Here is a 26950-nt window from a genome sequence, read left to right as displayed (position 1 = left end):
GGAGCAGCAGCTCAGTGCAGGCTCATGGTCTATATCACCAGTGTTGATTTCCTTTGCAGGAGGAGCGCCTCAGACGCGGAGACGATCTGAGATTACAGATGGCTCTGGAGGAGAGTCGCAGAGACACAATTAAAATTCCCAAAAAGAAGGAGGTAGTGCCTTCGCCTAAGAAATTCCCGGTTATGCTGCCAAAAGCTGAAATACAGTAACACAAACTAGCTTAATACTGAGCTCTTTTATGCTTTTGGGTTTGCTGTGTTGTATAGCTTAAAGCTTCTTCCATGTGGGTTAAATTTGGAACTACTAGTCAATGCAGGTGTGTAAAAGGAAAAAAAAAAAAAATTGCTTCTTCACTCTCACGGGTTTGTACTTCAGCCTGCCAATGCTCTTGAGTAAAGCTCAGCTTCTTCCTGCCCTCAGCACACCACTTTGTTGGACCTGATGGATGCCCTGCCCTCCTCGGCACCGGCCCCGCCCAAAACGGAGCCCTGGGGACCTCCTGCTGCTGCTGCTGCTGCTGCTGCGAACCAAACGGATCCCTGGGGAGGATCCACAGCTGCAGCCCCTGCCTCTGACCCGTGGCAATCATTTGGTAAGAGAACACTGCCAGCAGCAATGGGATTTAAAAGGTTTTGCTTTTTAACGTTGAGCATTTCAAAGTTCCTCAATGTCCAGCTTGTGTGTTAGTCCATTTTGAGTGATTCCACTAAATCCCTCAACTCATTCCCAAGCAGAAACCAATGGAAGTTGCACTCTTTTTAAGCAGTTGGGTTTTTGTGTGTGCAGTTTGAATCCTAAGAAACAGGAGAGTGGCACTTCTGTTGTCTTTGTACAGCAAAACCAACTTGTCTCTCACAGGGAGGATGCTTGTGTTTCACTGCTGGTTGTGTCCAGTGCCATGGGTTTAGACTCTTCCCAGAATTTAATACTTAGGCAGGGTGCTGAGCTTAGGAAAGCCATAGATCTGAATTATCACGTCCTTAATTGCTCCTAGAGTATTGTGATGTGTTTGTGTATGGTCAGAACCAAAAGGATTAAATTCTTTAAATATAGATTTTTATAGCAGACAAAAGAATTCAGGTTTTAAATATTCACTGTTCCATAGGATTTTGATGCTAAATCCACGGAGTATTTCTGAATGGAAAGATGCAGTGTTTCACATTTTAAAGAGCAACTAAGCCAAATTTTTGTGTGTTTCTTTTGTGTGTGTTGCTGCCTGTCTGCTGGGCTGGTGTCTGGGTCAGCCAAAGCCTGTCCAAGGAGTTACTCCTTTGATAAGAAAGTGGATGGTTCTTCACACTTGGAACTGGAGCTGGATCTATTTTTTTGTTGGGATTTTTGACTTTTTTAAAGGGCAGGGAGTTTCTGTGCAAATGGAAGCTTTTCCATGAAGATTGACAGCTTTGCTCTGTCAGTTCTGCTTCAGGCTGGTGATTCTACAACCTCTACTCTAAAGTGCTTCAAAGTTATTTGTATTCCACACACCACCATCAGATTCCTGAGGAAAAACTGGAAGTTTAATAATGAAATGCCTTGTTTGGTTTTTTTCCCCTGCTCATGATGGCATTAAATGCACCTACAAAGCTCCTGGGCCAGCTGCCAGGTCATCATTCCAAGTGTTTTTTTTTTTTTGTGATAAAGACACCTGGTTTTTTTTGGTGATAAGAACTGAGAAAAAGCCCAAATTTTGGGCCCTAAGGCCATGCAGTTTATTTTTGCATGGTTAAAACCAACCAAAATCCATGTTCCTCACATCTCCTGCCTGATGTGTCATCCTCTGACAGGATTTTCCTTGTACCAGTTCCAGCTGTAGTGTTTCCTCAGTGCTTCCCAGCTTTCTTACACCACAGCACAAGCCCTGCTTCCAGCCTGCTGGATTCTCCCAGGGAGAGTCTCGAAGATGCAATGAATTTGCTGATAAAAGAGTGACTCGTGAAACTGCATTTCCCAAATCCTGCCAGCGCTGTGGTGTTTCACTGGAGCTCCTGGAAGCTCCGGGAAGGGATCTTCCCAAGCGCTCTCATTTCAGGTGCTCCCTTTAGGACAGAAAGGACATTTTGGGAAGCTGCTGTTGATGGGAAATGCTGTCATTAGTGTGGCATTGCTCCTAACTCAGCACTGGGGGCAGATAAAGGAAATGTAAGTACTGGTGTGGGAATAGTGGGGCTTCCTTGGAGAGTTTTGGCATTTCCTGCTCCGGAGCTCTAGCGGCCACGTGCCTGCGGATGAAACAAAACCCAAAATTCCAGTTGGAATTTGTGCCACTGTGTGCAGCATTTGCTTGGTTTACAGGAATATTGGGGTGCTGGGGGGTTGAGTGGAGTTTTAAAAGCTAAAATAATTCTCAGTTGTAACTTGAAATCCGCAGGATATTAAAAATAAGAGTTGTTACATGTGGGTGATTCTGTCCTGCTCTTGGGTTATAAAAATCCTCATTTGGGAATTAAACCTTTGGTGATTGGATTTGTAGGAATGAAGAGTTGTCAGCATCTTCCAGTAAAAATGAGAGCCCTGAACATACAGGCTTTGTGTTAAAAAAATAAAGGGGTATCAGTGGGCAGCTTAGATGTGTGTCAGGAGTTCTTAGAAATGGGAATAAAAAGGCACAGCTGGCTCAGGGAAGCTGATCGTATTTTTATAAAATAGCAGTATGGTTAAAAGAGTTGGAAAACATTCCCTTTGAATCTTACAGATTCCTTTGTCCAAGGGTTAATGTTGTGTGTCTCGTACCTTTTACCTTTGGGCTTTTTATAAACTCACTTTCCCCTGAGTTCATAAATAGACCCTGTGATTTAGATCACCTCCAGCCAGGGATTGTCACTTGTGGTGGCAATGTCAGTAAAAAAGGCAAGTTTATTTTCTTGTTGGAAGTGCAGGTATTTGTATTCAGGTTCAGAGAGGGGAATTGTTTATTCCTGTGCCTTGCTCAGAATCTCCTGGTGCTCGTTGTTGCTCAGAGTGTGTGACACAAATGGTGGGAGTTCCCAGTGTTCCTGGTGCTGAACTGCTGCTCCCATTTATGCTCAGGATTAATTGGGAGTACAGGCTCCTGAGAGGGGGCAATCTCCAAGGAAAGCTTTCCAAAGGGAAGCTGGACTCACTGCTCTTCCTGCTGATTCTTCTTGCAGGTGCCAAACCAGCTGCTTCTGTTGACCCTTGGGCAGCACCAGCAGGATCCACAGCTCAGCCTCTGTCCAAAAATGTGGACCCTTGGGCTCCTGCTCAGCCATCTTCTACTGCAGCAAAATCTTCTGTGGATCCTTGGGGATCAGCACCTGCAAACAAACCTCTCTCTACTTCTGGTGAGCAACGGTCTCATCCCATATCCATGTTATTTCAGTAATGAGGAGAAGTCCAAATGATTTTCTTGCATTGTGTGGTTCAAAGAAGCTGAACAATTGGCAGAACTGGTCTGCAAAATAAAAGGGAGTTGTAATAACCAGCAGGAAAAAGAAATTTAAATGTAATTATTCTGACTTAGAGCTCTGAATTTGTGGTGCTGCTTCGTGCTCTGTCCCTTACGTGTCTCTTCCTGGTATTTGTGGCTTCCTGCTGAGCACTTGGGACTGCTGCTGCTCTTGGGTTTTATCTTTAATTGGACAAGGACTTAATTTCTGGCAATGAATGATACTCTAATTTAACCTTTCCTTATGATGAATAGCTCTGCAGATAGATGTCTCTGCAGATGCAGATTGACAGGTTGAGCAGCTCGGAGGAGACTTCCAGAGGTGCAAATGAAGGTTTGTTCCTTCAGACTGAGGGTGTGAAACCCTCCCGGAGCCCTGGTAAAGATGCAGAAGGTGCTGCTGTAATTGTCTGTTCATGCTCTGTAACTAATGCAACCTTGATGAGTGTTAATACCTGGCATTTTCATATTGGCACCGTGGCTAAAAGCATCCAAAATGCATTTTCTGCTCGTCATTCATCCTGGTACACAACAGACAAAGGAATCTGAGTGCTGCAAAAAGTTGTCTCGGCAGTTTTTCCCTGGGCAAAGGGCAGTAGCTGGAGCAGTGTGAAATGAGCCTTTAACTGTGGTGGCTCTTTGTTCTTGATAAATATTGGTTTTATATTCAATCTTCACTCCTTCTTTTGGAGTTTGTCATCTTGTGCTCTTTTTGCTTGAAATGCGTTGAAGGTTAAAATTAAATTAAATTAAGAAAACATTTCAGCTCATTAAAACCACACAAACCTTAAAGCTGTTCAGGAGTGTGATTGTTGGTCATTCAGGTGTTATTTTATGCCTCCAGTCTGAGGTAAGAGTGTGTCCACATTTTGAAATGGTGATGTTTTACTGATTGCAAACTCCGGGTGAGTGCTGGTGCTTCAGCTAATGGGGCTTTACCATCTCCACAACCTTTGCTATGGCATTCCTCCTCCTTTCCACTTGGGAAGCAGAAGTGAAATCATCACTGGTGGTGTTTTACTTGAGGGCTGATTAACACTTGATAGTTGAGGCTGTAAATCCATTTCTGTTCTCTCCTTCCACAGCAAGATCTGCTTGTCTCTAGTGCAGACACTCAATCAACCAAACCCCAGCATGCTCAGGTGTGCCCTACACTGATCTAAAAGCAAACTGCTCTGAATTAGTTGTTCCATGCTGTCAGAAAGGACAGTTCTGTGACATTTCCATCTCCCAGCTCCTGGCTCAGAGTAGCAGCACTCCCAGCTGCTGCTCTGGAACTTGTCATGGCTTCTTGGTAACAGGAATGGGTTAGGAATTGCCTCCAGGAGGATCAGCTGTGTGATGCAATCGAAGATGTGTTAATGACAGGGCTGTCTTGTTGTTTTGAACAGGAAGTACATCTTTTGACCTCTTCAGTAATTTGAATGGTACAGTTAAAGATGATTTTTCTGAATTTGACACACTTCGAACTTCCAAAAAGCCAGGTACGAATCAAATTCTTAGCATGTGGACAGGTTGGGTGACAGTCACAGCAACAAATGTCTCTAGTCTTAAATTTTATTGAACAAAAAAATCAGCTTTCACAAAGGGAAGGAAGTGATGATGCAGCAGTAAAAGCTCCTTGTTCATATTTTGGCCTGTGCATGAACTTGTGGGGAATGGGCCTTTTGCACTGTAATCCATGGAATTGCACTGTGTGACCTTTTGCTGCATTGACCCAGAAATTTGTTGGACTCCTTAATTCCCAGTGTCCAACATGTTTGGAGCAGGGCTTATGCTCAGAGAGTCCACCAGAACCATGCCGACTGAATTCCTCAAATGCATAAATTCCAGTAGGAAGATGAGAAAATACCTTTTATGAATACTCTAATTTACTTTTTCTCTGGTCAGTGGTCAGTAAATCAAAGCTGCCAGACCCTCAGCTGTCAGTGCTGTGGTACCACTGCTCTCAGGGTGGTTCTGCCTGAAGCACAGCTGGGCTTTTTGAACCCAACAGAGAAACCCTGGGTGGAATCCAGCTAGGAAGGGCACAGCAGTGGTGTAGGGCGAGGGCACAAGCCAAGGCTTTGGAGTATCTTTTCCTTGGAGCCTGTGAGTCCCACCTGGAGCAGCAAAGCTGTGGGAATTCCATCAGTAGAGCACTGCAACTCTGACTGTAGCTTCTTCATGCTCTCCTAAAGAACATTGACCTGCTTGCATGCTGAGAGGGTGTAACCAGCCTGAAACACTGAGCCCTGACTAACACAGACTTAGAATAAAGCATTTCTGCTCTCACATGCTTCAGGGTTCTCTCTGCCTGGCTCTGTGGATTAACCAGAAGTTTGGTTTGTCCCTTTGTGTTGTTGCAGCTGAATCAGGTTCCACTCTGCCATCTCAGCACAGCGGTACCACGAGTCCTGATCTCTTTGAGTCCCAGCACTCGAGTGGGACATCAGGCAAACAAAGCGCAGCCCGGAAAACCCCGGAGTCCTTCCTGGGCCCCAACGCTGCCCTGGTGAACCTGGATTCTCTGGTGTCTAAGCCACCACAACCTGTTACTTCACTGAACCCATTCTTGGCACCAGGTTGGTTTCTGCACAGTCCTTCACATTTCTAGTTCAGCTTTCCCTTCTGCAGGAGAACTCTGCATAGCTCAGTGCTGTTGGAGTTAAAGAAGGGTGATTTGGGCTTGGTTTTCTTGCTTACTGCAGCCAGCAGATCACAAGCAAGAGCAGGAGGGTCTCAGAGAGGCATCCTGGGCTCACCCAGCGCAGTGACTGCTCTTGGTCTGCAGCTGAGCTTTATTCCAGCTGTTCCCCTTCCCCTCACTGAAAATGATCTGTGTTGGAAGGTTCGGGACTGTTAAAAATGGCTGAACTCCAGCTGGTTATTGTCAAAACAGGTAAGATTACCTTGGGAAGGTTATAGGTAGTAGGTTCCTGTGGAAGCAGGTTGGAACTGCCCTTTTCCTGGAGCTGCAGCAGGCACAGGAGATCTCTGACTGCAGCCTGAGGTCCCAGAGAGCAAACTCTGCAGGGTAATTCAGTGAGCTGCTGGTTAGCATGTCTTAGGCTGGTACAAGGAGCCAGTTTGGTCTGAAAACACGTTCTCAGTGTATTTTGGGAAAAAAAAAAATTGGCTGTTGCAGTTCTCCTGTAAGCTGGGCCTGTTAGAAGTGAGCCCTTGCTTTGAGCAGACTAAAATGGTGACACCAAACCACGTGGCAGATGTGTTTTTTCAAAGCTGAAATTGGCACTGACATTTTCCTGTGTTGCTCGTAGGGTGAAACACTTGGAAATGATCTTGCAGTTATTTATTTTCTTCACTCTTGCAATGGAAAAAAAGATCAATGTATTAAAATCCTTGAGTAGGAAAAAGGCAGTGATTCTGAGCAGCCTTGGCAGTGAGCAGGGAGAGAGAGGAAATCTGTGTATCTGCCCTTCCCGGGTACTACAAAAAGTTTTTGAGGGGTCACTGGGCCATCCAAGTAATCCAGGGCTTGTACGGTAAAAGGAATTTGCAGGGCTGGCAGCAGTCCAGGGAACCTCAAAGGCTGGGAAACTTGTGATCTGCTTTTTCGAGCACCGCTGTAATTCGGAAACAAGTTGTTTACTTTGGGAATTCTTGTCCAAGCTCGGTGCCAGAAACATGAAAATGGAGGTGGCTGCTGAGAGCTTGGAGCAAATGTAGAAATCACAGAGTCCCAGAATGGTTTGGAAGGGACCTTAAAAACCACCCCTGCCCTGGCCAGGGACACCTTCCACTATCCCAGGCTGCTCCAAGCCCTGTCCAGCCTGGCCTTGGACACTGCCAGGGATCCAGGGGCAGCCACAGCTTCTCTGGGCACCCTGTGCCAGGGCCTCACAATCCTCACAGGGAGGAATTCCTTCCCGATATCCAATGTAAACCCACTCTCTGCAGTAAAGGAGCACAGAGCTTGCAAAGTAGCATTTAAAAAATGAAATCAGTGATGTGGATGTCATGGTTAGGGCTGTTCCAGGTAAGCAGATTTGGAACCTGTGTCTCCACTCAGGGCTATCAGAAGTGGGAGCTGTTGGTCAGTGAAGGGGTGTTGGAGGCATTGGCTGCTGCAGGGGAACAGGCTGTGCTGGTGCTCAGCTTTGCTGGGTGGCAGATGCTCCGCAGGGTGTTTTGGGGGTGGGGACGCACACAGGGAGTGTTCTTTGCCAGGAAAGACCATTTCCTGACCCCGGTGTTGATGGCAGCACCATCTCTGTCCCTTTCTCTCCAACCCAGGTGCCGCCACCGCACCGACTCCAATCAACCCCTTCCAGGTGAACCAGCCTCAGCCACTGACCCTGAACCAGATGAGAGCGAGTCCCGTGATGGGAAGCAGCCCCTCCTTCAGCGCTGTGCCCCCGATGAGCATGGAGCCAATACCTCTGTCTTCCATGGCCCCCGTGCCCGTGGGGATGGCACCGCTGCCGGCCATGGGCACCGTGGCGTCCATCAGGATGGGCCAGGGGCTGAGCATTGCAGGATCAATGCCCCAAGCTCTGCACAGTACAGGAATGCCGCCGGCAGCCTCCCAGTCTGCAAATACAACTAACCCTTTCCTCCTATAAAGACCCAATTAAAGGAACTTTTCTTTTCCTAGTGTTTCCAGGCTGAAGTCTTTCCAGCAAAACGAACGTGGCCTGTGTGGACTGAACGGTGTGTGAGAGACTTGGAAGTAGATTTGCAGTTTACAGTTATGATCTTTGAAGAGTTGTCTCTACTTACCAGTTAATCTAAATCTAGTCTTTGCTACAGATGGTACCTTACTTTGGCTTGTTGAGCATCATGTGAAATGTTCAGACTTTTCACCAAAGTTAGATTCTGCCCATTTTTGTTACTTTGTTAATCATTTCAAATACACTTTCTAGGGAGAGAACCTGCCATTCGAAAACTCCGTTGGCTATTTTGTAGATGTCAGATCATGTGCTGGATTCCTGAATTTACTCTTCCCCTGCATCTGTCACTTCCTCTGCCCATAAGATAGACCTGGGATTCCGAGTGCTAGTGAATGTTTTGCACATAACTACACACAGTTCTAGACTGTTGGTTCACCCATAGTCCTTACTCTTAGAAGAGACTGACCCGGAGGGCCCAGGGGGGCTTGGTTTTTATGCATTAAACATTGCAAACTCGCACTGCTTTGGTATCTCTGAGGTGTGACTGAGAAAAGCAAGCTTGTCTCGAAAGGAGAATAACACAAAACCCCAGACAAAACACCCAAGACCATGCTCGAGTTGTGCTGTCGTGTGCAGTGTTGAATTCCTACACTACTCTAAGGACTCCTGGAACTCTCTGTGAGTGGCTGCACTCGTGCTGAGTGAGTGTCCTGCTCTGTGCTTGTCCAGTACCGGCTTCGTTTGGAAGTTTTTTCATGTGTATTTTGTTTTTATTTGACTTACAATGTGAGTTGAAAGAAAAAAAAAATCGGAAAAAAAAAAAGAACAGGAAAAAAACCAGAAATACAGTGGGACAACTTTGAATTCAGTTTCACCGGGGCAAGCTTTAAAACTAATTCAGGCTTAACCTTGCTATATGCAGTTACTCTTGTATACTTTTGCACATATTTTGTTTAGTACAGTTTCATATTTTGAGTTTGCAGAGTTACCTAATAGTCCTTTTTTTGCTAATTTTTATAATGTGGTTCTTATTTAACTGTCTGGTTTTGATAGATTTATCAAGTCTGGCTGAAAAATTAAGATATTGGCAAATGTCATTTTTATGGTTTTAATGCCCTCTTATTTATGGTTTTAGCTCTTTGTTTCTGTAAAGAGAGTTTAAAAGGGAAGATTAACACTAAAATATTTACTTTTAAATGAAGTATTCATAATGCAAATCAAAAACAAATCCTCGTGACTAATTATTTTTAGATGAATTGAATTTGAGCATAACATGATTTAAGACTGCATTAAAAAGAAAAAACACTAAAGTCGCCTTTCCCTTGATTTGTTCCCGTTTCCCAATCCCCAGACTGGACAGACTTTTAGCCTTGATGAAGATCCCAAGAGAGGCTGTTTGGTTTTATTTTCCTTGCAAAACTTCTGGAGCTGTTAAAAATCCTGATGTACAAACACAACTTGTTTCATTTTATCCACTGATTTTTCCTGTTGGAAGGTGCACTCCGTAGGATAACTGGTTCCATGTGCAGCCATCCCTTGGGAGATGAATTATCCCTTTTTAATTTTCATGTCTGGACTCCTCGGCACCAAACCGCGCTCAGGGGTTCTGCTGGAGCCCGACTTTGACGGGGCTGAACTCTGCTCTCCCAAAAATCCATGGAAAGGGATATCCCTGCAGGGCACCTCGGAATGGACTTGGTGGCCTTTCCCTAATTAAGAGAGGGAAAATAGGAAACAGAATTTGCCAGAGTTTTGTTGTGGTGGAACAATTCCCTGTGGGGCCAGAGAGGGGCTGGATCCCATGGGAGGACTGGGATCGATCTCCTGGTGGGAAGGGGAGGCTGAAGGACGATCAGATTTAGGGCACAATCCCAGACTGGAGCTGTGTAGGTCAGCGTAGCTCTGGTAGTGTATGGAATGCTCAGTGTGTGCATGTTCCTGTGCAGATATTGGATCCTCTGGAATTGGCAAGGAGGATTTCCCCATCTTCATCTGCTCTTGTTTTTATATAGGAGGAAAGAGGATTGCTGTCCACACCCAGCCTGTCTTTAAAAACTAAACAAAACCCCGTTCACGTTGCCTTTCAGAATAGGGAAAAAGACCTTTTTTGTTGTTGTTGAGGTTATTGAAAAGTGTAGAGCAGGAAGGGTGTGATTCTTGCAGATCGGGGGAAAAGTGCTTTCCAGCTGATCTGTGGCGAGATTTATCCCGGGTTATTTTCCCAGTTTGATTTTATCAGCACTGGCATCGAGGTCACTCGATGTTTTTCCCTTAGTCTGTCCCCTGAACTGCAGTGGGATGGGGCATTCTCTGTCCAGCCAAAAGTCCTGGCCACGTCCTGGGTCACTTTTTAGAGGCAAGATGGTGTTGATAAGAAATACTCGAAGTGCTGAAATAATCTGCAGTTGGAGCTGTCACTGTGAATTGCTAAAGCCGTGCTCTGGCTCTGGGAGGGAGCCCTGGCTTAATGAAGCTGTTGAATGGCAAATTGTTGCTTTTATCAAGTCACTGCCCCAAGAACTTTATTCCTTTTGTATTAAAGAGACATTTACGGCACAACAAACTCCCCTCCTCCCTGAGGAGCCACACCCCCAATTCTGGTGCTGTTAAGATTTAGGCTGAGACTAACCAAGCCCAGATCCCAGCCTGGCAGAGGGCTTGTGGCAGGAGCTGAGTTTAGGAGGAGAAAGAGCTGGTTTGGTAAATGTTCATGGGCTGGGCTGTGTCCTCAGGGGGTCACTGTCCTGGCTGGGGATGCTCCGAATGGTCCAGCTCTTTTGGTGATGATTTTCCTGCTCTCCAGGATAATCGTCCCTCCCTCCTGGCCCTCCCACATTTCTGGAGGATGTTTGTGTGTCCCATCGCATCCCGTCTGCCCCATTTCTCCATTTCCCCCTCTTCTCCTTCTTCTTCTCACTTTGCAAATACTCAAAGTGCTTTTTTTCTTTTTTTCTTTTTTAAAATGTTAGTAGCCCAAAATAGCCTTACTGGTCAAATTGACCAAAGAGAAAAGTGTTAAATATTTTGTAAAAAGAAAAAAAATTCCCCCCTGCCATCCCCTTGGCATAATTCCACCCCCCAAAATAAGCTCAGTTATTTATTCAGTTTTATACTCTAGAGAAACCCAACTCCGTGGAGGGGGCAGGGAAGGGAAGCCCTGGTGCGTTGTGGTGGTTACAGTTTTTGGGAAGTCCCATAGCCAAGACAGCTCTTGTTGCCCGAGTGCCCCTTTGCTGTCCCGGTTCTGAGGTGTACTGTATGCCTGAATATTGCACAGGACATGCAGAAAGAGGAGGTTTCTTTTTCCCCAGCAGAATCTCACTCGCTTCCTTTCCAAGTGTTACACTTCCAATATTTCCCAAACTTTCCATAATCCCGGGAGCCGGCTGCTTTTTCTGGATTTGTGCTGACTATTGACATTATTTACTGTATAAATAATTTATCATTTGTACTATTGTATCATAATGTCTGTATCTTTGTGTCATTTTTTTTCCTCCCCCCCAAGCGATGTCACAGATGTGATACTTAAACGATGCCATCGAACAGTGGAAAGACGAGGGGTTTGTAGGTGACTGGTCAGAATTAAAATTGTATTGCTTCTATTGCGGCCCTGTTGCTTTTTCCAAGCTTCTGCGTGGTGTTTATGATCCCATTCCCACCCAAGCCCTGCTCGGTGGAGTTTTGCAGGGGGCTGGTGGGTTTGGGGTGAGCTGACGGAAGGTTTGTGGCAGAGGGATCTCCCCGTGACTGAGGGGTGCTGCTTGTGCTCTGCCAGTGGGATTCCTTGGATGCATCCATCACTTTTCCCGGGACAGGTTGCTCTGGCTGGGAGAGAGGGGGGTTTCTGTGGCTCACTGAAATCGGGGTCAGTTGGGACCTTACTAACTCAATAAAAATGAAGACTTGTTGTGTTGCAGGTGACTGAATTCCTTCTTTAAACCACGCTGCCCCTGGAACAGCCCCTGTGGAGGGGATCTTGGAGTGCTGCCTCGGAGGAGGCTCTGGATTTGTGTCCAGGCAGGAATCTGGGGAAGGGGGCTGTGGAATGAGGGCTGGGGAGCTGTGACAGAACCTGGGGAGTCCTCGCTTCCCACTTTTGTAGTTCAGCCTTGGCCCTGTCCCACGGATCACGTGGCAGGGCGCCTGCTTCCAGCCGGGAAGCAATTCCAGCTCCTAATTCTGGCTGCTTTAATTGAAGGGCACTTCATTAGCAGGCAGCATCGAGAGCTGCCTCTCCAGAGCCCCTCCAGGTTCCCTGTTTAGTTTGCTGCCAGTCAGGCTGATCACTAATCAGTGATCACTAAGTAATGCTGAAGCTGTGGCAGGGCTGGAGATGTGACCGTGGGAAAGGTGGTTCTGGGGAGAAAAGCCTCCAGTTTGGTTTCAGCCGGAGCTGGCTGGGGGTGCTGGGGGCAGCTGCTGTTCCAGTAACGCTCCAGTTTCCCTGGAGAAGCTGTGGCTGCCTCTGGACCCCTGGAAGTGCCCAAGGCCGGGCTGGACGGGGCTTGGAGCAACCTGGGACAGTGGAAGGTGTTGGGGTTGGAACTGGATGGGCTTTAAGGTCCCTCCCAAACCAACCCAGTCTGGGATTCTCTGATTCTACTCCCGCCTCTTGGAATTGCACGTTTGAAGCTAAATCCCTCTCTGTATGGAAGATGTGGGACTGGCTCGGAGTGGAAGTTGTGGTGACTCTGATCCCTTCCAAAGGGGCTGGATTCTGGAGGATTCTGGTGGCTGTATGAGCCAGGGCAGCCTGAGCTGCCCCGGCCCGTGGTGAGCAGAGCTCTGCCTGTGGTTGAGGTTTCTGCTGACCTTGCCAGAGCTGCTCCCACATTTCCTCTCCTGTGGGATGAGGAGGATTTACCCCTTTGCAGAGGAAAAGGACTCTGGATAAGGAGTTATCTTTTGGCTTCCCCTCAGCCCCGCTGCTGTTGCTGAAGTTTTACTGAGTGTCTTTGTGTCGCCTCTCTGTGCTGGGCTGAGGGTGCAGCTCTGCCCCTTCCGCTGCTTTTCGCGCAACTGTGAGGGAAGAGCTGGGCCCATCTTGTGCTCTGGCTTTGGCAAGGCCTCTGCAACACCCTGCAAGCTGCATTTCAGGGAACCAACCCGATTTAGGAACCCCTCATGTTCAAAACATCCATCTTTTTCAAGTTAATTCCCAGGTCACCTTCTCCCCATTTGTGAGCTGAATTTTCCTAAGGACTGGTGTTTGTTTGGGAGCTCGGGATTAGGAATGGTGAAGAGCCAGTGTGGGATGTGGTGGTGGCAGTTCCGTTTTGCTGTTGATTGATTGTACCCTGTAATTGTTGAAGCCTTGGGGTTTCAAGGAGTGGGAGGTTCCCCTTGGTGCCAATTCCCATGAAGGAGGTGAATTGGCAGGGCCTGGTGATCCATAGGGAATTGGCATCTGGCCAGGGTAACCCAGCCCGGTGCTGTGCAGAGGGTGAGGTGGTAAATGAGGAATGGGGGAGTGTGGGGATACCCTGGGGGGTCACAGCACATCCTGGGGCTGTGCAGGGAGAGCCCAGAGCTGTCCCAGACCTGGACTGAGTCATGGGACCCTCATGGGTTTGGGAAATATCTCCCTGAGAGATTGAAGAAAATTCTACCCCCTGCCATGGGCAGGGACCCCTTCCACTATCCCAGGGTGCTCCAAGCCCCGTCCAACCTGGCCTTGGACACTGCCAGGGCTTCTCACAGGGAGGAATTCCTTCCCAATATCCCATCTATCCCTGCCCTCTGGCAGTGGGAAGCCATTCCCCTTGTCCTGTCACTCCAGGCCCTTGTCCAAAGCATTCCAGGATCATCTGTGAGCGCTCAGCCCATGCTCACATCCCTCTGCCTGAGCTGCTCTTGGCACTTGTTGAGCAAACGCGTTCCCGTTTCAGGTGAAGGGAAATCAATGACATCTCAAATCACGCGGATGAAGCCGGAGTAAAGGTGGAGTTTGCCTTCCCAGCTCCCTGCCTGCTGCTTCCCGACAGGAAACCTCGCTGGGACACGGGAGCTGCCAGCTTTGCGGCTTGATTGCTTAGAGATCCTCCCAGGCAGGAACGGCATGCGGGGTTCTGCCCTGTTTAACCACTGGGGCTGCTGGAGGCTGGGTCAGAGCTCCATCCCAGCCTGGGGAATGTTGCTGGAGCAGAGACATCGGATTTCCCGTCGCTGATAAGCTGACTGATAACCCCCGTGTGGATCCACTCCCTCTCCCGGCTCCTGCGGGATCAACACCCGGGGCTGGGCTGGGTGGGCTGGAGGGAGGGGATGGAGGCGAGGATCCTCCACAGGACGCTGACCCAGCGTGGGCTGGTCCCACCCATCCACCCCCAACCCTCCTGGAATTCTCCACAGCGTTGTGGCTGAACCACCTCTGGTAATGCCTTCGATGGGAAATCATCAGGCACTTTGTGTCGTCCTTTCCCTGGAACCTGTGAAAACCAGGTCTGCGTTCTTCCTAAAGGGCTTTTTGTGGCCATGGAATGAAATCCATGGATTATCCAGGCTCCAGGGAGCCAGTTCTGCCGCGGTGTAGCAGCTCCGTGGGCTGCCTGGGTTTGTGTTGGGTGATGGTGGTGGGGTTTTTTTTCTGCTTTTTTAATATCTTCGTTAGCAAGTCTGGCACTAAATGGAGTGATGATATTCTCTGAGGTGAATTCGGGTACTTGAATATCCTGGCCTGAATAGAGAGCCAAAAATAGACGCCTTCAGCAGTTCTGTCTGCTGCTCTTCCCTCTGAAGGACGAGGCTGGATCCCTCAGATCCTGTTGGGAAAGCAGGTTGTGTTCTTCCCTCCCTCCTGCGGGCTCAGCCCTGCTTTCCATGCCCAAAGGATGGCTCCTAAGGGATTTGTGCTCTCCTGTGCTCCCCAGCCCCAGCTAGGCTGCACTGGAGGGTACTGGGAGCTCTGCAGCCGGGTGGGAACTGCAGGTTTGGGATTTTTTGCTTCCTGTGCTCCAAATGTGGAGGTGGTTCCTGGGTTTGCAAACACCCACAAGTGTCTCAGAGCTTTGCCTCCCAGAAGACTCCTCAGCTGATGGAAAAAGCCCTCAGGGATCCTCTCTACACCCCGAGGGTGGCTGTTGAGAGGGGACAGGGTGGGGTTGGGGTGGCCTTTGCCCAGCTCTTTGCTGGGCTCCTGCTGGGGCCTGGAACACTGGCCTGGAACACATCCCAGACTGGAGCTGGTGGCTGCTCCAGATGTGCCACTGGCTCAGGTGTGCCTGGGCCTTGGGCTGCGTGGTGGGGCAGGGGGTTTCACTGTGCCCTCACGGGGGGCTCAGATCCAAGGGACACCCTGGCGATGTCCTGGGTGTGCTTTCCAAGGCCACCAGCTCATCCAGCTGCTGCTGGGCCGTGTGGTGCTGCCAGCCCCAAGGGAAGAGGCCCTGAGTGGGGGTTCCTGCTGGTTCTCCAGGTCTGGATGTCCCCAGGAATGGGGAGTGCTCCAGGCTGTGGGTGCCAGCCTGGCTCTGCCACTGCTCCCACTGCCGCTGTCCTGTCTTCTTGTGACCCCACAGATCCGTGTCCAGCACTGGCTCCAGGGCCTTTATCCCCCTCGAATCTCCAGGGACACAAATGGGGGGAAACGCTGCAAAGAATTGTAGAGAAGAATTGGAGGTACAGCCCCGTTTTTCTTCAAACATGGCTGCTCTGTGCTTGAGTGTTTGAATTTTTTCCTATTTTTTTTTTCCTTTGGAGCATTTCACAGGATCTCCTGTTCCCCACCCGACACTGCTGCTGGGGAGAAGCTGCTGTCAGCTCGAATCCATCTCATTTTCAGATGGAGATAATTCCCAGCTGCCGCAGAACTGCTGGTGTAAAGCAGCCTGGCAGCCTCGGGGCAGAGCTGGCTTCCCCAGCACTCGTGGATGCTCAGATTCCTGGCTCGCTCCCGCTCCCCGTGGAGCAGCTCCGGGAGGTGTTTGCCCCCTGCTCTGGGGACAAGGGGCAGTGCCAGGGCAGCCAGCACGGAGCAATTTCCGCGGAGGAACAGGAAAAGTTCGGTGTCCTTCATTCAGCCTGGGAGTTAATTGTTATTAACCACTTCCAGCGTCTTCCCAAAGGCTGCGAGCAGCCACGAGAGGGCAGGAGCTGCTGCTGCTGTTCGTAGTTTTGGTGGGAAAGGCGGTAAATAACAATTCCTAAGGATTGTCCGAATGGTTTTCCTTTTTCTGGAGGGTTTGATCCCCAAGCTGCTGTTCAGCTGTCCTTGGCTGTGTCCCTCCGAGGATAACAGCAGGAAAACTCCCATGGAGTGAATCCAAAGCCTCTCCAGGCCAGGAGAGCTGCAGAGTCCCCAGACATCCCGCAGGCTTCCTTTGCCCCCAGCCTGGTTTGTGCTGGCCTGGGAGTGCCTCCTGTGTCCAGGAAGATTTTTTTCCCCTGCCCATCTCGAATTAGGGGGATAATGAGCAATTTCAGCATCTGGGAGAGATTTCAGGGGAACGAGGCAGAGCTGCAGCTCCCGCCAAGAGCCTCGTGCTGCTGCTGTAGGGTTGGGAATTTCAGTGCAGGTTTGGAGAGAAGGGAGAATGATTAACCAGGAAACAACCAGGGTGTTCCAGCTGCCGGCAGCGTGGCTGGGAGGAAACCAGCGTGAGCCTCTGCTGCAGCAAAGCTGGGTTTTACTGGGATTTGGCTGATCTTAAAGCACTGGTTCTTCCAGGGTTTCACTTCCATGAACAATTAGGGATCCTAAATCCCTTTCTTGCCATGGTTCCCTGCTCACGGTGTTGTGTCCATGTTTATCCAGAGATTCTCCCAGGTGCAAACACTTGGCCACGCCTGAGGAGCAAATATTTCAAAGGCAGCAGCAAGGCCATCTCTGGGAGAAATGTGTTCCTGAGGGATATCAACAGCTGCCCCTCAGAGCCAAGGAATGGCACTGGAGTTGGGAAACGCTGATTCCAAACATCAGCCCCTGGGTGACGCCCTGGGGGAAACACTCACAGGATACACCCAACCCTCGAGGAAGGTAGGTGAAGGTCTTAGATGTGCTCAAGCCACTGAGGAGCCAAAAAAACCCCCCAAAATCCAACTAGCCCCAGAGAAAACAGGCAAAAAGTCCTAATAATGCAGGCAGCGGTGTGGGATCTGCTTAGAGAGCAGCTTAAACATCTCAAGGCGTCTTAAATCCTCTTCTATGCAGTTTAGGATTTTTGCTTTTCATTGTTTTTAACCTTCCTTCGCCTCAGCTGTCAGGGGGAAGCTGGGTCAGGTCTGGTTGGTCCCACTGGGGTTAAACATCCAACAGTTCCTTTGGAACAGGGGGAATTCAGGGGTTTGGAGCGCCAGGATGCAGAGCCGGGTGTGAATAAATTCCCTGTGGGGCACCAGGTTTGGACTTTCCGTGAGTTTGACAGGTTCCTCATGCCTGGAGCAGCTTTGTTCCAGCTGGAATGTGGGCAGGAACTGTGCTCAAGGGGGAATTGGGTATTTAGGCAGCAGCAGGAGATTCAGTGTTTGCCTCTGAAGCGTTTCAAACACAGATATTTCTCCTGCTACCGCAGCTGACTGCTTCCCAAACTTGTGAAAAGGAAACAAAATTCCTCGAGTCTCCTCTGAGCCAACAGGAAATGCTTCTGGATTTGGATTCCAACATGACTCAGTTCAGAGATTACAAATTACCACAAAACCTCCACTGCAAGTGTGGAGTCAACAAAAACAAGGCAGGAGGAATGCAGGAGATGAAGAATCATCCCCAAAAACGTTTGGAAAAGTATTTACATGTCGTATAAAAGGTGCTGCTGCTCACAGCAACGTTCCAGTGACCACTTTATGTTTTCAGAAATTGTATTTATTCCAGCCCACTGATGATAAAAACAATCTCTGCCTGGGTGTTTTGTTGAGCTGTGTCCTGGAGGTTTTGTGGTTCATCCCTGGCTGTTCTTCCTGGGATTTCTACGCTTTGGAGGTCTTGGTAGTTCCCTTTTAGAGAGGTGTGGTCATTCTGAGATTTGCAGTCAAACACAAGAGGTTACATGCCCAAAATTAAATAGGAAAATGATGCAGCAATTAGTCACTGCATTGTAACACTTCTTTTTCTCTTGGACCTCTAAGTCTGGCAGAGCTTGGATGATTTAGAGCTTTAAAACATCCTGGCACAAACAAATAAACCCCCTTAGCAGCAGAAAGACAAATGAATCTATTGATACAATGGAGTTTATTCAGCCTAAAAGAGCTTAGAGGGGGATGCATTTCACAGGACCATTTTTGGAAGGTGCAATAATTTCAATTCCTCATTTGTACCACCAAAAAACCAAGAAGTCACTAAAAAGAACTGGGTTTGCAAAGTTTTAACCACAGGGAAACAGCTACAGCTCTGAACTTTCCCCATCATTAATTCTAGAAAAAAGTGTACAAAAGCTATAAAAATACTTTGTAACAGGCCTTACTCTGAGAGAGTCTGATCCCTAAAGACGCTGAATGTTATCAGATAACGTTGATTTACACAATACTTCAACCTTACTGAGAGGATCAGGCTCGGTAATTTCCCCAAATCCTCCCGGGCTGGTGTTTTTTTGGAATGACTGAGCTGAAGCAGCTCCTCCTCTCCCTAAGAAGGCCCAAAGTGCTGAGCTCTGAGCACGTCCTGGGGAGTTCAGAACCTGTGGAGCCCCTGTGCCCTAGGCTCCAGGGAGGGGCTCTGCAGGGCCGTGGGGCCAACGTCGTAGCCCAGCTTGTGCAGATCTTTGGTCATCACGTTGAAGGAAATGGTCACAAAGCCTTGGGATCGCACCCTGGTCACTGGGACAGAGAGGATGGGGACGAATCCAGTTAAAAGAGGCTTTGGATTAGTTGTGGAGCACTTCTTTATCACCCAAAGGTGGCTGGGCAAGCAGCCAGGAGCTGCCAGGACTCACCTTCCCGTCCTTCTCCCTGTGCCACCACTTTGGGGTCGGTGAATTCCGGGCGTCTCCCTGTGAACCAGCTTGGAGAAGAAAAGAGAGAACAATGAATTGGGTGGCTTAGATTGATCCAGATCATGATATGCACATCAGGGGGGTTAATGAGCCTGCCAGGAGCTTTTTGAAGCCTGACTCACTTTATTGATCTACTTCAATCAAAGGTAAGTTTTGCCTTAAGGACAAAAATGCAACTCATTTCATACAGATTTTGTTAAATCCAGGTTTTTTCTAGGCTAGAAAAACCTTTCTGTGGCAAAGATATTGTTGGAAAATTCCACTTGATCACCCAGAGAACCAGAGAGGCTTGGAGACCTTGAATACATACAAAAAATGTGGAATGAGAATTGTTTTATCATGGGTTTTCTCTTGCTGTAGCCATCCTTCCAGAACAGCCCCAAGAAGATTCAGGCAGGAATTCAGTGCAGCTAGCAGGTGATTAATATATTTGCAGAAAGCTTTTAAAAAAGACCCAGCCACCTGAAAATGTGATTTTACCCACAGAACACAAACCTGACTGGTTATGGCACAGAGCAGTCACAGCTCTGCACCACCCAGTAGCTGCAAATGCCTCTGTGGCTACGGGCAAGAGGGGCTTTAATGAAGTAAAGTCATTAATAATTACCTTGTGAACTGCTGCAGCCTCGAGGTGGACTCTGGGACAAACATAGCAATGGTCCTTTTGTGCCTGAAACAAAGAGGAGACCCCCAGAACTTCAGGAACGGAACAAACAAGATTTTTCTATTTACAAAGGCACAGAATTGCTGACATACCAGAGCACTGCTCATCTCCAGGTGCTTTCCCTTCACACAGGAAGGGTTTGTTTGCACAGGAACATCGGATCTTCCTCCATTCCCAGTGGTGGCAGTGAGAACTTATCGTGTGCTTACAGTGATGGGGGAGAGGTGAGAAACTGAGCTTCGTATCTGGGCTCCTCACAGGCCACTTAGGGCTTTAGAGCATTACCAAAACTTATCTGATGATGAAAGAGCTCTGCTAGAAAATCTCTGTAGTGAACTGACAGGGCATGATGAGGACGCATGGGAGCTGGTTTTGTTTCTGAAACAACAGAATAACAGGACGAGAATGTGTTTGAGCCCTGCAGGTCAGGCTGGCACTCACCTCCCCGGCACGAAGGGCACGTGCACAGCTCCGTAACCTCTGACCACGTCGTGGCCAAAGAAGTCAGGCCCGTAGACACTCAGCACAATCTGCGGCCCTGCAAGGAAATGGGGGTGAGAGGGGGTCTGGCACCAGGGCTGGACCCCCCCCCCCCGGCACTCACAGCCAAAAGGGTTGGTGCTCTTGAAGGTGATGTCGATGGGGAAGTTCCAGACGAGCGTGGTGGGGGAGACGCTGCTCTTGGAGGTGATCTGGGAGATTCCCTCCTCCAGACCCTGCAGGGAATGTGGGGTGAGCCTGGGGCTGGGCTGAGCCCGGGGCTCTGGTGGGCAGGGTGGGGACAGGGGGCACAGGGGGGTCTGACGGGGGGGGCACAGAGGCTGTACCGCTGTGGGGACCCAGTCCTGGCCATAGACGAAGCAGAACTTGCAGTAGAGGTCATCAAATCCTGGGAACTGCAGGAGACAGAGAGAGAGAGAGAGAGAGAGAGAGAGGTGTCACTGGGAATTCACTGGGAATTTCTGGGGGTGAGGCTCTGCCCAAGTCAGGGTGCTGAGGGCAGCCTGGGCCAGCGAGACGGGGACAGACAGGTTGGGTCAGGGAGGCTGAGACTGGGATGGGTTTGGGGGACTGGGATGGATGCGGGGGCGGCTGAGGCTGAGCTGGGTCAGAGGGTATTGAGGCCAGAGGGATGGGTTCGGGGGGCTGGGAACAGGCTGGGTTTGGGGGGCTGACACTGGGATGGTCAAGGGGCTGGGAACAGGCTGAGTTTGGGGGAGGCTGAGACAGGGACGGGTTAAGGGGGATGAAGCCAGGCAGGGTTATGGGGGGCTGAGGGTGTGCAGGGTTGAGGGGGATGAGGCTAGGTTGAGTTTGGGGACTGAGGCCGGGCAGGCTCAGGGGGGGCAGATTCTCATCCCGCACGGGCGCACGCAGCACCGACACCGAGGCCAGGCCGCTCTGCCGGGGCCGCGCGGACCGGGCTGGGGGCGATCCCCCCCATCCCCCCGGGGTGTTCCCGGGGTGTTTCCGTGGTGTCCCGGGGTCTCACGCACCTCCCCGCTCTCGATCTCGCCGCTCACGGCCAGCAGGAACACGCTGGGCGCCGCCATGGCGGGCGCGCCGGTTGCCGTGGCGACGGACGGGGCGGCGCAGGGGACAAACTTCCCCGGCGCCGCGCTGCTCTTCGCCTCGCTTCGCAGGGCTCCCGATCCCCAAAATCGCCCCAAAACGCGGCCACCTCACCCCCGACACCCCCGGCACCCCCGGCATGGGTGTCCCCGGGCGGGTCCTTCCCGCTCCCCTCAGCCGCTGAGCCCGACGGGCGCTGCCCCGTTATCCTCGCACCGCCACGTGTGCTGAACTTCATTTATTATTATTTGATATCAGCCTAAAGCAACCCCAAGCGGGGACTCGGCCTCCCCAGGGGATGGGCACGGCCCCAAGGCTGCCAGACGTCAAGGACACCGCTCCCAGGGATGCACAGGGTGGGGTTGTTGGGGTGTCTGTGCAGGGCAGGAGCTGGACGGGATGATCCTGGTGGGTCACTTCCAGCTCAGGATATTCCCGATCCTACCATTCCATGTGGCGAGGCCATGGCCACTAGATGATGCTGCCGGCCGAGCTGAGAGCGGCTCCGGCTGGCGGGCAAGGGCCCGAGCCAGGAGGTGTTTCCAGGGAGAAAGAGGGAAATGGTGGATTTTGTGCTCTCTGCAGGGCCACCGCCACTGACGAGGAGAGGGGCCCTCAGCGCCCGCAGCACGGCGATTTTCCCTTGTGCACATCAGGAGAAGTGCCCTCACACCGCGGGGTCTGAATGTGCGTGGGAAAAGCAGGAAACAGCACGGTGCTGATTTAATTAGCTCGCTCTAATTAAAAGGAAGGGGTGAGTTTGGTGTGTCAATAAGGAGGACGGGTGTGCTGAGGCTTTACAAGAGCTGGAAGCGCTGAAATCTGCTGACAGTGACTTGTTTCCCCACAGAGAGCGCGGTGTGACGGTGCTGGACTGGTGACAGGATGGGGCTGGCCCGGTGATGTGACAGTGCTGGGCTGGTGACGCGGTGCTGGCCCATCGGGACCGCGGTCGTGCCGCCGCTCACGCCAGAAATTTTTGCTGCCCACACACACGTCAGCGCCATGGAGACTCCCCAGCTTGGCCACCATCTGCTGTGGTTCGTCCCTTCGCCTCCCTTCCTCATCCCAGGCCATGATCCCCTCTCCGTGAGGAATCTGTGGGGTAGTTGGTTGCTGCCAGACCCTCTGGGGAAAGGTGGGAGGAGTGAAGGAAGCCCTTCCATGTTTCAGTAGATGTGTTGTCGGTCAATACCTATTTCAACTCGATTTTTCAGGCCAAACACATTTGGCCAAGAGAAGAATGGGACAGGAAAGCAGGAGGAATGGGAGGGAATGCCTGAAATGTTATCCTTTCTCCACAGCCCTTCAGAAATGCTTCAGGGAAAATAATTCATTTGAACTGAAAATTATCAGGGGTGGGGGGGAAGTAAAGCAGATCTGGAGCAGCTGTCTGGAGCAGCTAGTGAGGCTGTTTAATTACCACTGCACTTGGCTACCAGCTATCTTGGAGCCAATTTCTGGACATTTTTGTTGCCTGGCAGGTGATATACAGCTGCTGGAGGAGTTCTCTCAGCACTAGGAGACCTTCCCCATGGCAGAGAGACAGCAGGAGGGTTATTCAGCAGCCGTGAGTCATCTGTACCTGCCTCTGGAAGGACTCTGTCCCCTCCCAGCCATAACAAGACCTTTTATTCTTCCCTTCTTTGTATGCCAGCCTTGTTTTAATTAGCTGTATTTTTAATCTTTGTGAGCAGAGTGAAATCCCAAGCAAGGAAGTGTTTTTATCCTGCTGGAAAACTTAATTAATGCTCCGTCAGAGAGTTTGATTTCCAAGCTGATGAAGGTTGGTGGATGATGGCGACCCCATGGGTGCTATTTAGTGATGCTGCTGTTTCTCTTGGCCCTTTAAAACATTCTCCTCTTCTCCTGGACTTGTCCTGATCCTGTGATTTGTGATGGGACTCATGGGAAGCTTCCCAGGGGTGTTTGGGGCCGCAGCCATCCTCACAGGGAGGAAGGACATGCTCCTGCTGATCACTGACTTGTCACCTCTTCCCGGTGCTGTGCCCAGAATGGATCCCAGCTCCCAGAGAATGATTCCCAGTGTCCCTTAAGCACTGACCTCTGTGCTGGAGCCATGTCAAACAGCTGAGGGAATTATGTTTGCTTCATTCCCAGGAAGAGCAAGGGGCTGGGAAAATCCAAACTGCTTGGAGCTCTGTCACTGGGAGCTTCTGAATCAAAGCCAGGCACTGTGACCTGCCCAGGCTGCCTGGTTCCGGGTCCAGGGGCTCCCAAGGAGGCTGGAGAGTGGTGGTGAGCCCTTTCCCTGTGTTTCCCCTGGGATTGCCTCTGGATGAGCCCTGAGGAGTGGGGGAGCAGGCAGGGGCTCTCCTCCTCCTGGGCAAAGCTGCCAGGCAGCAGTGCCAGCGGGGGATACCTGTGGGATGTATCTCCTCCCCACCTCCCCAGCTCTGGGCTCATCCACTGTAATTACAGCAGGAGCAGTAGATCCCTGGAAAAGAGAGTGGATTGACACCCCGTGCTGCAGGGAGGGAGCAGGAGCAGGTCCTCTGGCTCCCGTACCTGCTCAAGCCTGATCACAGCAGCCCCGGGGCTGATCCATCGCTGCCAACGGGCGCTCGGGGAAGGTGGGAGAGACACGAACAACAACACAGTGGCACAGCACAAAAGTTTATTTTGAACCTCAAATATTTATGATCAACACCTGGTAAATGGCCAGTGAAATCCATTTTATGGTGTCATTAATCTGCTATAAACGGTTTGTATTTTTAGAGTTGTTTGCACAACGTTGACTCATCCCTGCCTGCGAGGAGGCTGCAGGGAGCTTCCCTGCCCTTTGTCTTCCCTGCTTTTTGCTCCTGCTGCTCAAATCAAACAGGGAAGGGGTGCGATCTCACAGCAGCACACAGAGGGGGATATTCCCGCTGTAATTTCTGCTGAGATGTTTACCTGGAGATTGAGTGTGGTGCAAAGGTACCCGCGTGAAGCCGGGTGGGTTTTGTGTTACGTGTCTGAATCCCAGAATAATTGTGTGTTGGAAAGGACCTTAAAACTCATCCCATTCCACCCCCTGCCATGGGCAGGGACACCTTCTGCTATCCCAGGTTGCTGTCTGACCTGTCCTTGGACTCTTCCAGGATTGATCCCTGTGTCCATGTGGCCGCCAGCCCCATGCCAGGGGCCCTGCCGGGTACGGACGCTGTTGCTGCCAAGGAGCTGTGAAGTGTCTGGTCTTCCCTGAAGAATTAATTTGTATTGGAACTCATTATCATTGGTGAGATTTCTTTTGGTTAATGAGCAAAATTAATTAGTGCCTCTGTCTGAGCTAGTCAGAATAAATTGACATGGAGTGAGGGAGAGAGCGAGGAGGATCCGGGAAGATGGTGCCCAGTGGGACAACTGGATTTGATAAGGACATAAGGAATAAAAGCAGGGAGAAGAGGGGAGGGTAAACAAGCTCCTTCTCCTGCCAGGCATGGAGCCCTCCTGTTTGTTGTCCGGTGGTGACTGCATTTTTTGGGGATTACTCAGGTGGGAACGCTGTTTTCCATGCATCCAACAGACCCTGGAGATGTGGCCGCGGGCCCTCGGCAGCTTGTGCCTCCACGTGGGGCAAAGCAGAATCAGAATAAGCTGCTCCAGGGGATTTCAATCAAATGTTCAAATAATTAATCTGGTTCTTCCCTGAGGTGTGACTTAATGAGGGTTGTTGGCATTTTCTCCCTTTCATTGTGAACAGATTTATTTTTCACTGGATAGTCCAACATCCACAGCTGGGAAAAAACACCCCAACGCTAACCCACAAGTGAGGGACACAAGTGAAGGGTCCTGGCATGAGGAGCAGCCCGAGCTGGGTATGTATGGAACACTCCTGGTGACATCCCTGCATCACTGAAGGCCAGGGAATCATGGAATGGAATTATAGAATCTCCTGAGTCAGAAGGGACCCACGGGATCATCGAGTGGTGCCGAAATCTGCACATCCCTCATCCCGAGCAGCCCCTCAGCACCCTCCCAGCCTCCACAGAGGGACTGACCCCATGGAAAGAGCTAAAACAAGTCTGTGGCAGCACCATAATGCTGGAAGAGGATGGAGCACCCACCTGGTGTGAGCTGGAGTTATTCCAGGGGCACAGCGGGGTTCCAGCAGAGAGACGAGCTGCTCAAAACCCGAAGAGCCACAGAGATTTCAGCCCCTGTGGCTCTGTCTGGCTGTGCTAAAATTCCTAATTAAGCCCCCTCGTCTGGAGGATGAAGTGGCCCCAGCCATTAAAACCCAGCCACGGCTTGAAAACTTAATAGGGGAAATTTAATGGATGAAGTCAATTGAATTATTCATCCCCAGAAAGCTTGTACAAATATCAAATGCTTATTAGCATTCATGCAACCTGTATGATCTCACAGCTCTGACAGATTAAGGTTGGGGCTAATTGCACCCAGGATGGCGTCAGATTTGGTGGTTGGTATTTTTTTAAAGCTTTTTTTCCTCCCCAGCATGACAAAGAGAATTTCAGATCGATGCCATCTGAGATTTACCCTTGAAGCAGAGCCCCTGTGATGGTTTCCTTCCTCAGCATGGTGGTTTTTAATCCCTGTTTGATTCCTGCTCCTCAAAGGGTGCCAAGGTGGCTCTGAGCCAGCCCAGATGGAAACAGTGCCCATCCCTGCGGGCTGTGGGTTTGCTGGAATGGACAGTGGTGGGACAGAGTCTGGCTCATAAATGGACAGGACTGAATGGCCATTAAAAATGCAAAATAGAAATCGATCCAATTAAATAATCATGACTTGCATTTACCCGGTGCTTTTTGCTTCCGATCTTAAGCAAGGCTTGCAGACAGTCCAGGGGGAAATCGCTTAATGCTGCAGAGATTTAATCAACAAAATTAACACTGGCTGATGTTAAATAGTTTCTCTGGTCATGGCCAGGTTTGGGGATGCAGCTGTGGGAGTTTTGCACCTGCACGTCCAGGTGAGTGTCCCCAAAAGAGGCATCGGGGAGCAATCCATGGTCACTCTTTGCTCTTGGAAAATTCAGTCGGAGCTTGATTCGCCCCACGCTGCCAGGATGTTCCTGCAGGCTCATGGATGGGGTTGGTTTGGGTCCTCATGAGCTTTGGGGGGTTTGGGAAGGTGTGGCTTTGTCAGAGGGTGGGAGCCCGGGCAGAACCAGAACCAGGAGCAAATATCCAAACTCATTCCCGACGCTGCCATGGCCTCAAGCCCTTCCAAATTGTTCTACATCCCCCTCTCCATCATCACCATCAGCCACCAACCCCATGGCGAGAGGCTTTTCCCCCGAAGGGAATTCAGGCACAGGGCCAGAAGGGAATTCAGGCCTTTTCCAGCACAGCTAAATAATCCCAGCGGTAAATGACACCCTGAGTGTCCCCTTATGCCGAGGGACATCCCGGAGCATCCCACACGCCTCCAGGCAGGATTCAGCCTGGAGCAGAGGGATTCACCTCCTCTGCTTAAACTGCAGCAAAAGGAGTTTGCCATCCTCCCCAAAGCACTGTTAATCATGGATTTTATGGCTCTTTTCTGGAATTCCTCGCTATCCCGCCGAGACACAATCATTATTTACAATAATTCTAAATGACTCTTAATTACAGCGGCGCAGGTGCTCCTCGGAAGCAGCCAGCACAGAGCTGGATCAACATATGGAGACTCTTGGGTGAGGTGAGGGATTCTCTGAGCTCAGCTGGAGGTGGGAGAAGCCTCAAACTCCAGTGGGGATGGTTCACACCTGGGGGCTGCAGCTTTGAGAGGTTGAGCAGAGAGGTTTCAGGGAATGCCGAGCTCTGGG

General features: G+C 50.2%; 2 protein-coding genes and 1 long non-coding RNA gene across 10 annotated transcripts in view; 2 read left to right on the top strand and 1 right to left on the bottom strand.

Annotated features, from left to right (window-relative positions):
* The window catches only part of LOC121672947 (epsin-2-like), a 54539-nt gene extending 42918 nt beyond the window's left edge, over positions 1-11621 (top strand). For 3 of the 5 annotated variants that reach the window (XM_042045892.1, XM_042045891.1, XM_042045893.1), the window contains exons 4-9: positions 60-152; positions 421-592; positions 3129-3302; positions 4798-4890; positions 5755-5970; positions 7643-11621. In XM_042045892.1, the coding sequence (XP_041901826.1) occupies positions 60-152; positions 421-592; positions 3129-3302; positions 4798-4890; positions 5755-5970; positions 7643-7971 (1077 nt within the window). In that variant the 3' untranslated portion in view covers positions 7972-11621. The remainder of the gene's footprint in view (positions 1-59; positions 153-420; positions 593-3128; positions 3303-4797; positions 4891-5754; positions 5971-7642) is intronic. The other 2 variants (XM_042045895.1, XM_042045894.1) reach the window with 2 other exon arrangements.
* A 6541-nt stretch (positions 11622-18162) lies between these two features.
* Positions 18163-21415, bottom strand: LOC121672948 (B9 domain-containing protein 1-like). Its single transcript, XM_042045897.1, has 8 exons — positions 21292-21415; positions 21102-21250; positions 20433-20501; positions 20210-20321; positions 20047-20143; positions 19549-19611; positions 18882-18949; positions 18163-18765 (listed from the first exon to the last, which is right to left on the bottom strand). The coding sequence occupies exons 1-8, from the start codon at positions 21413-21415 to the stop codon at positions 18620-18622; spliced, it is 828 nt and encodes a 275-aa protein (XP_041901831.1). The 3' UTR covers positions 18163-18619.
* A 163-nt stretch (positions 21416-21578) lies between these two features.
* LOC121672956 lies at positions 21579-26933 on the top strand. 4 transcript variants are annotated; one of them, XR_006019088.1, is made up of 5 exons: positions 21579-21931; positions 22028-22217; positions 22662-22747; positions 22875-24418; positions 24884-26933. It is a non-coding gene; the product is annotated as an uncharacterized LOC121672956 (long non-coding RNA). The 4 variants fall into 4 exon arrangements; XR_006019085.1 differs by having other exon boundaries at positions 22662-22963; positions 23299-24418; XR_006019086.1 differs by having other exon boundaries at positions 22662-24418.
* Positions 26934-26950: the final 17 nt, after the last annotated feature.

This window comes from Corvus kubaryi, unplaced genomic scaffold (genome assembly GCF_017639235.1).
Source record: "Corvus kubaryi isolate FWS band 111438036 unplaced genomic scaffold, C.kubaryi_AGA036_p1.0 65056, whole genome shotgun sequence".
In the NCBI taxonomy this organism is placed as follows: Eukaryota; Metazoa; Chordata; class Aves; order Passeriformes; family Corvidae; genus Corvus; species Corvus kubaryi.
This window is presented reverse-complemented; position numbering and strand designations above follow the sequence as displayed.

What these genes read in the sequence shown, in the direction of transcription:
- LOC121672948 (XM_042045897.1), bottom strand. Translation starts at nt 21,415, where the DNA reads ATGAAGTTCAGCACACGTGGCGGTGCGAGGATAACGGGGCAGCGCCCG. An exon ending in GGGTGCCGGGGGTGTCGGGG is followed by an intron (nt 21,251 to 21,291) that starts GTGAGGTGGCCG and finishes GGGGATCGGGAG; the next exon opens with CCCTGCGAAGCGAGGCGAAG. An exon ending in ACAGGGAGAAGGACGGGAAG is followed by an intron (nt 18,766 to 18,881) that starts GTGAGTCCTGGC and finishes TCTCTGTCCCAG; the next exon opens with TGACCAGGGTGCGATCCCAA.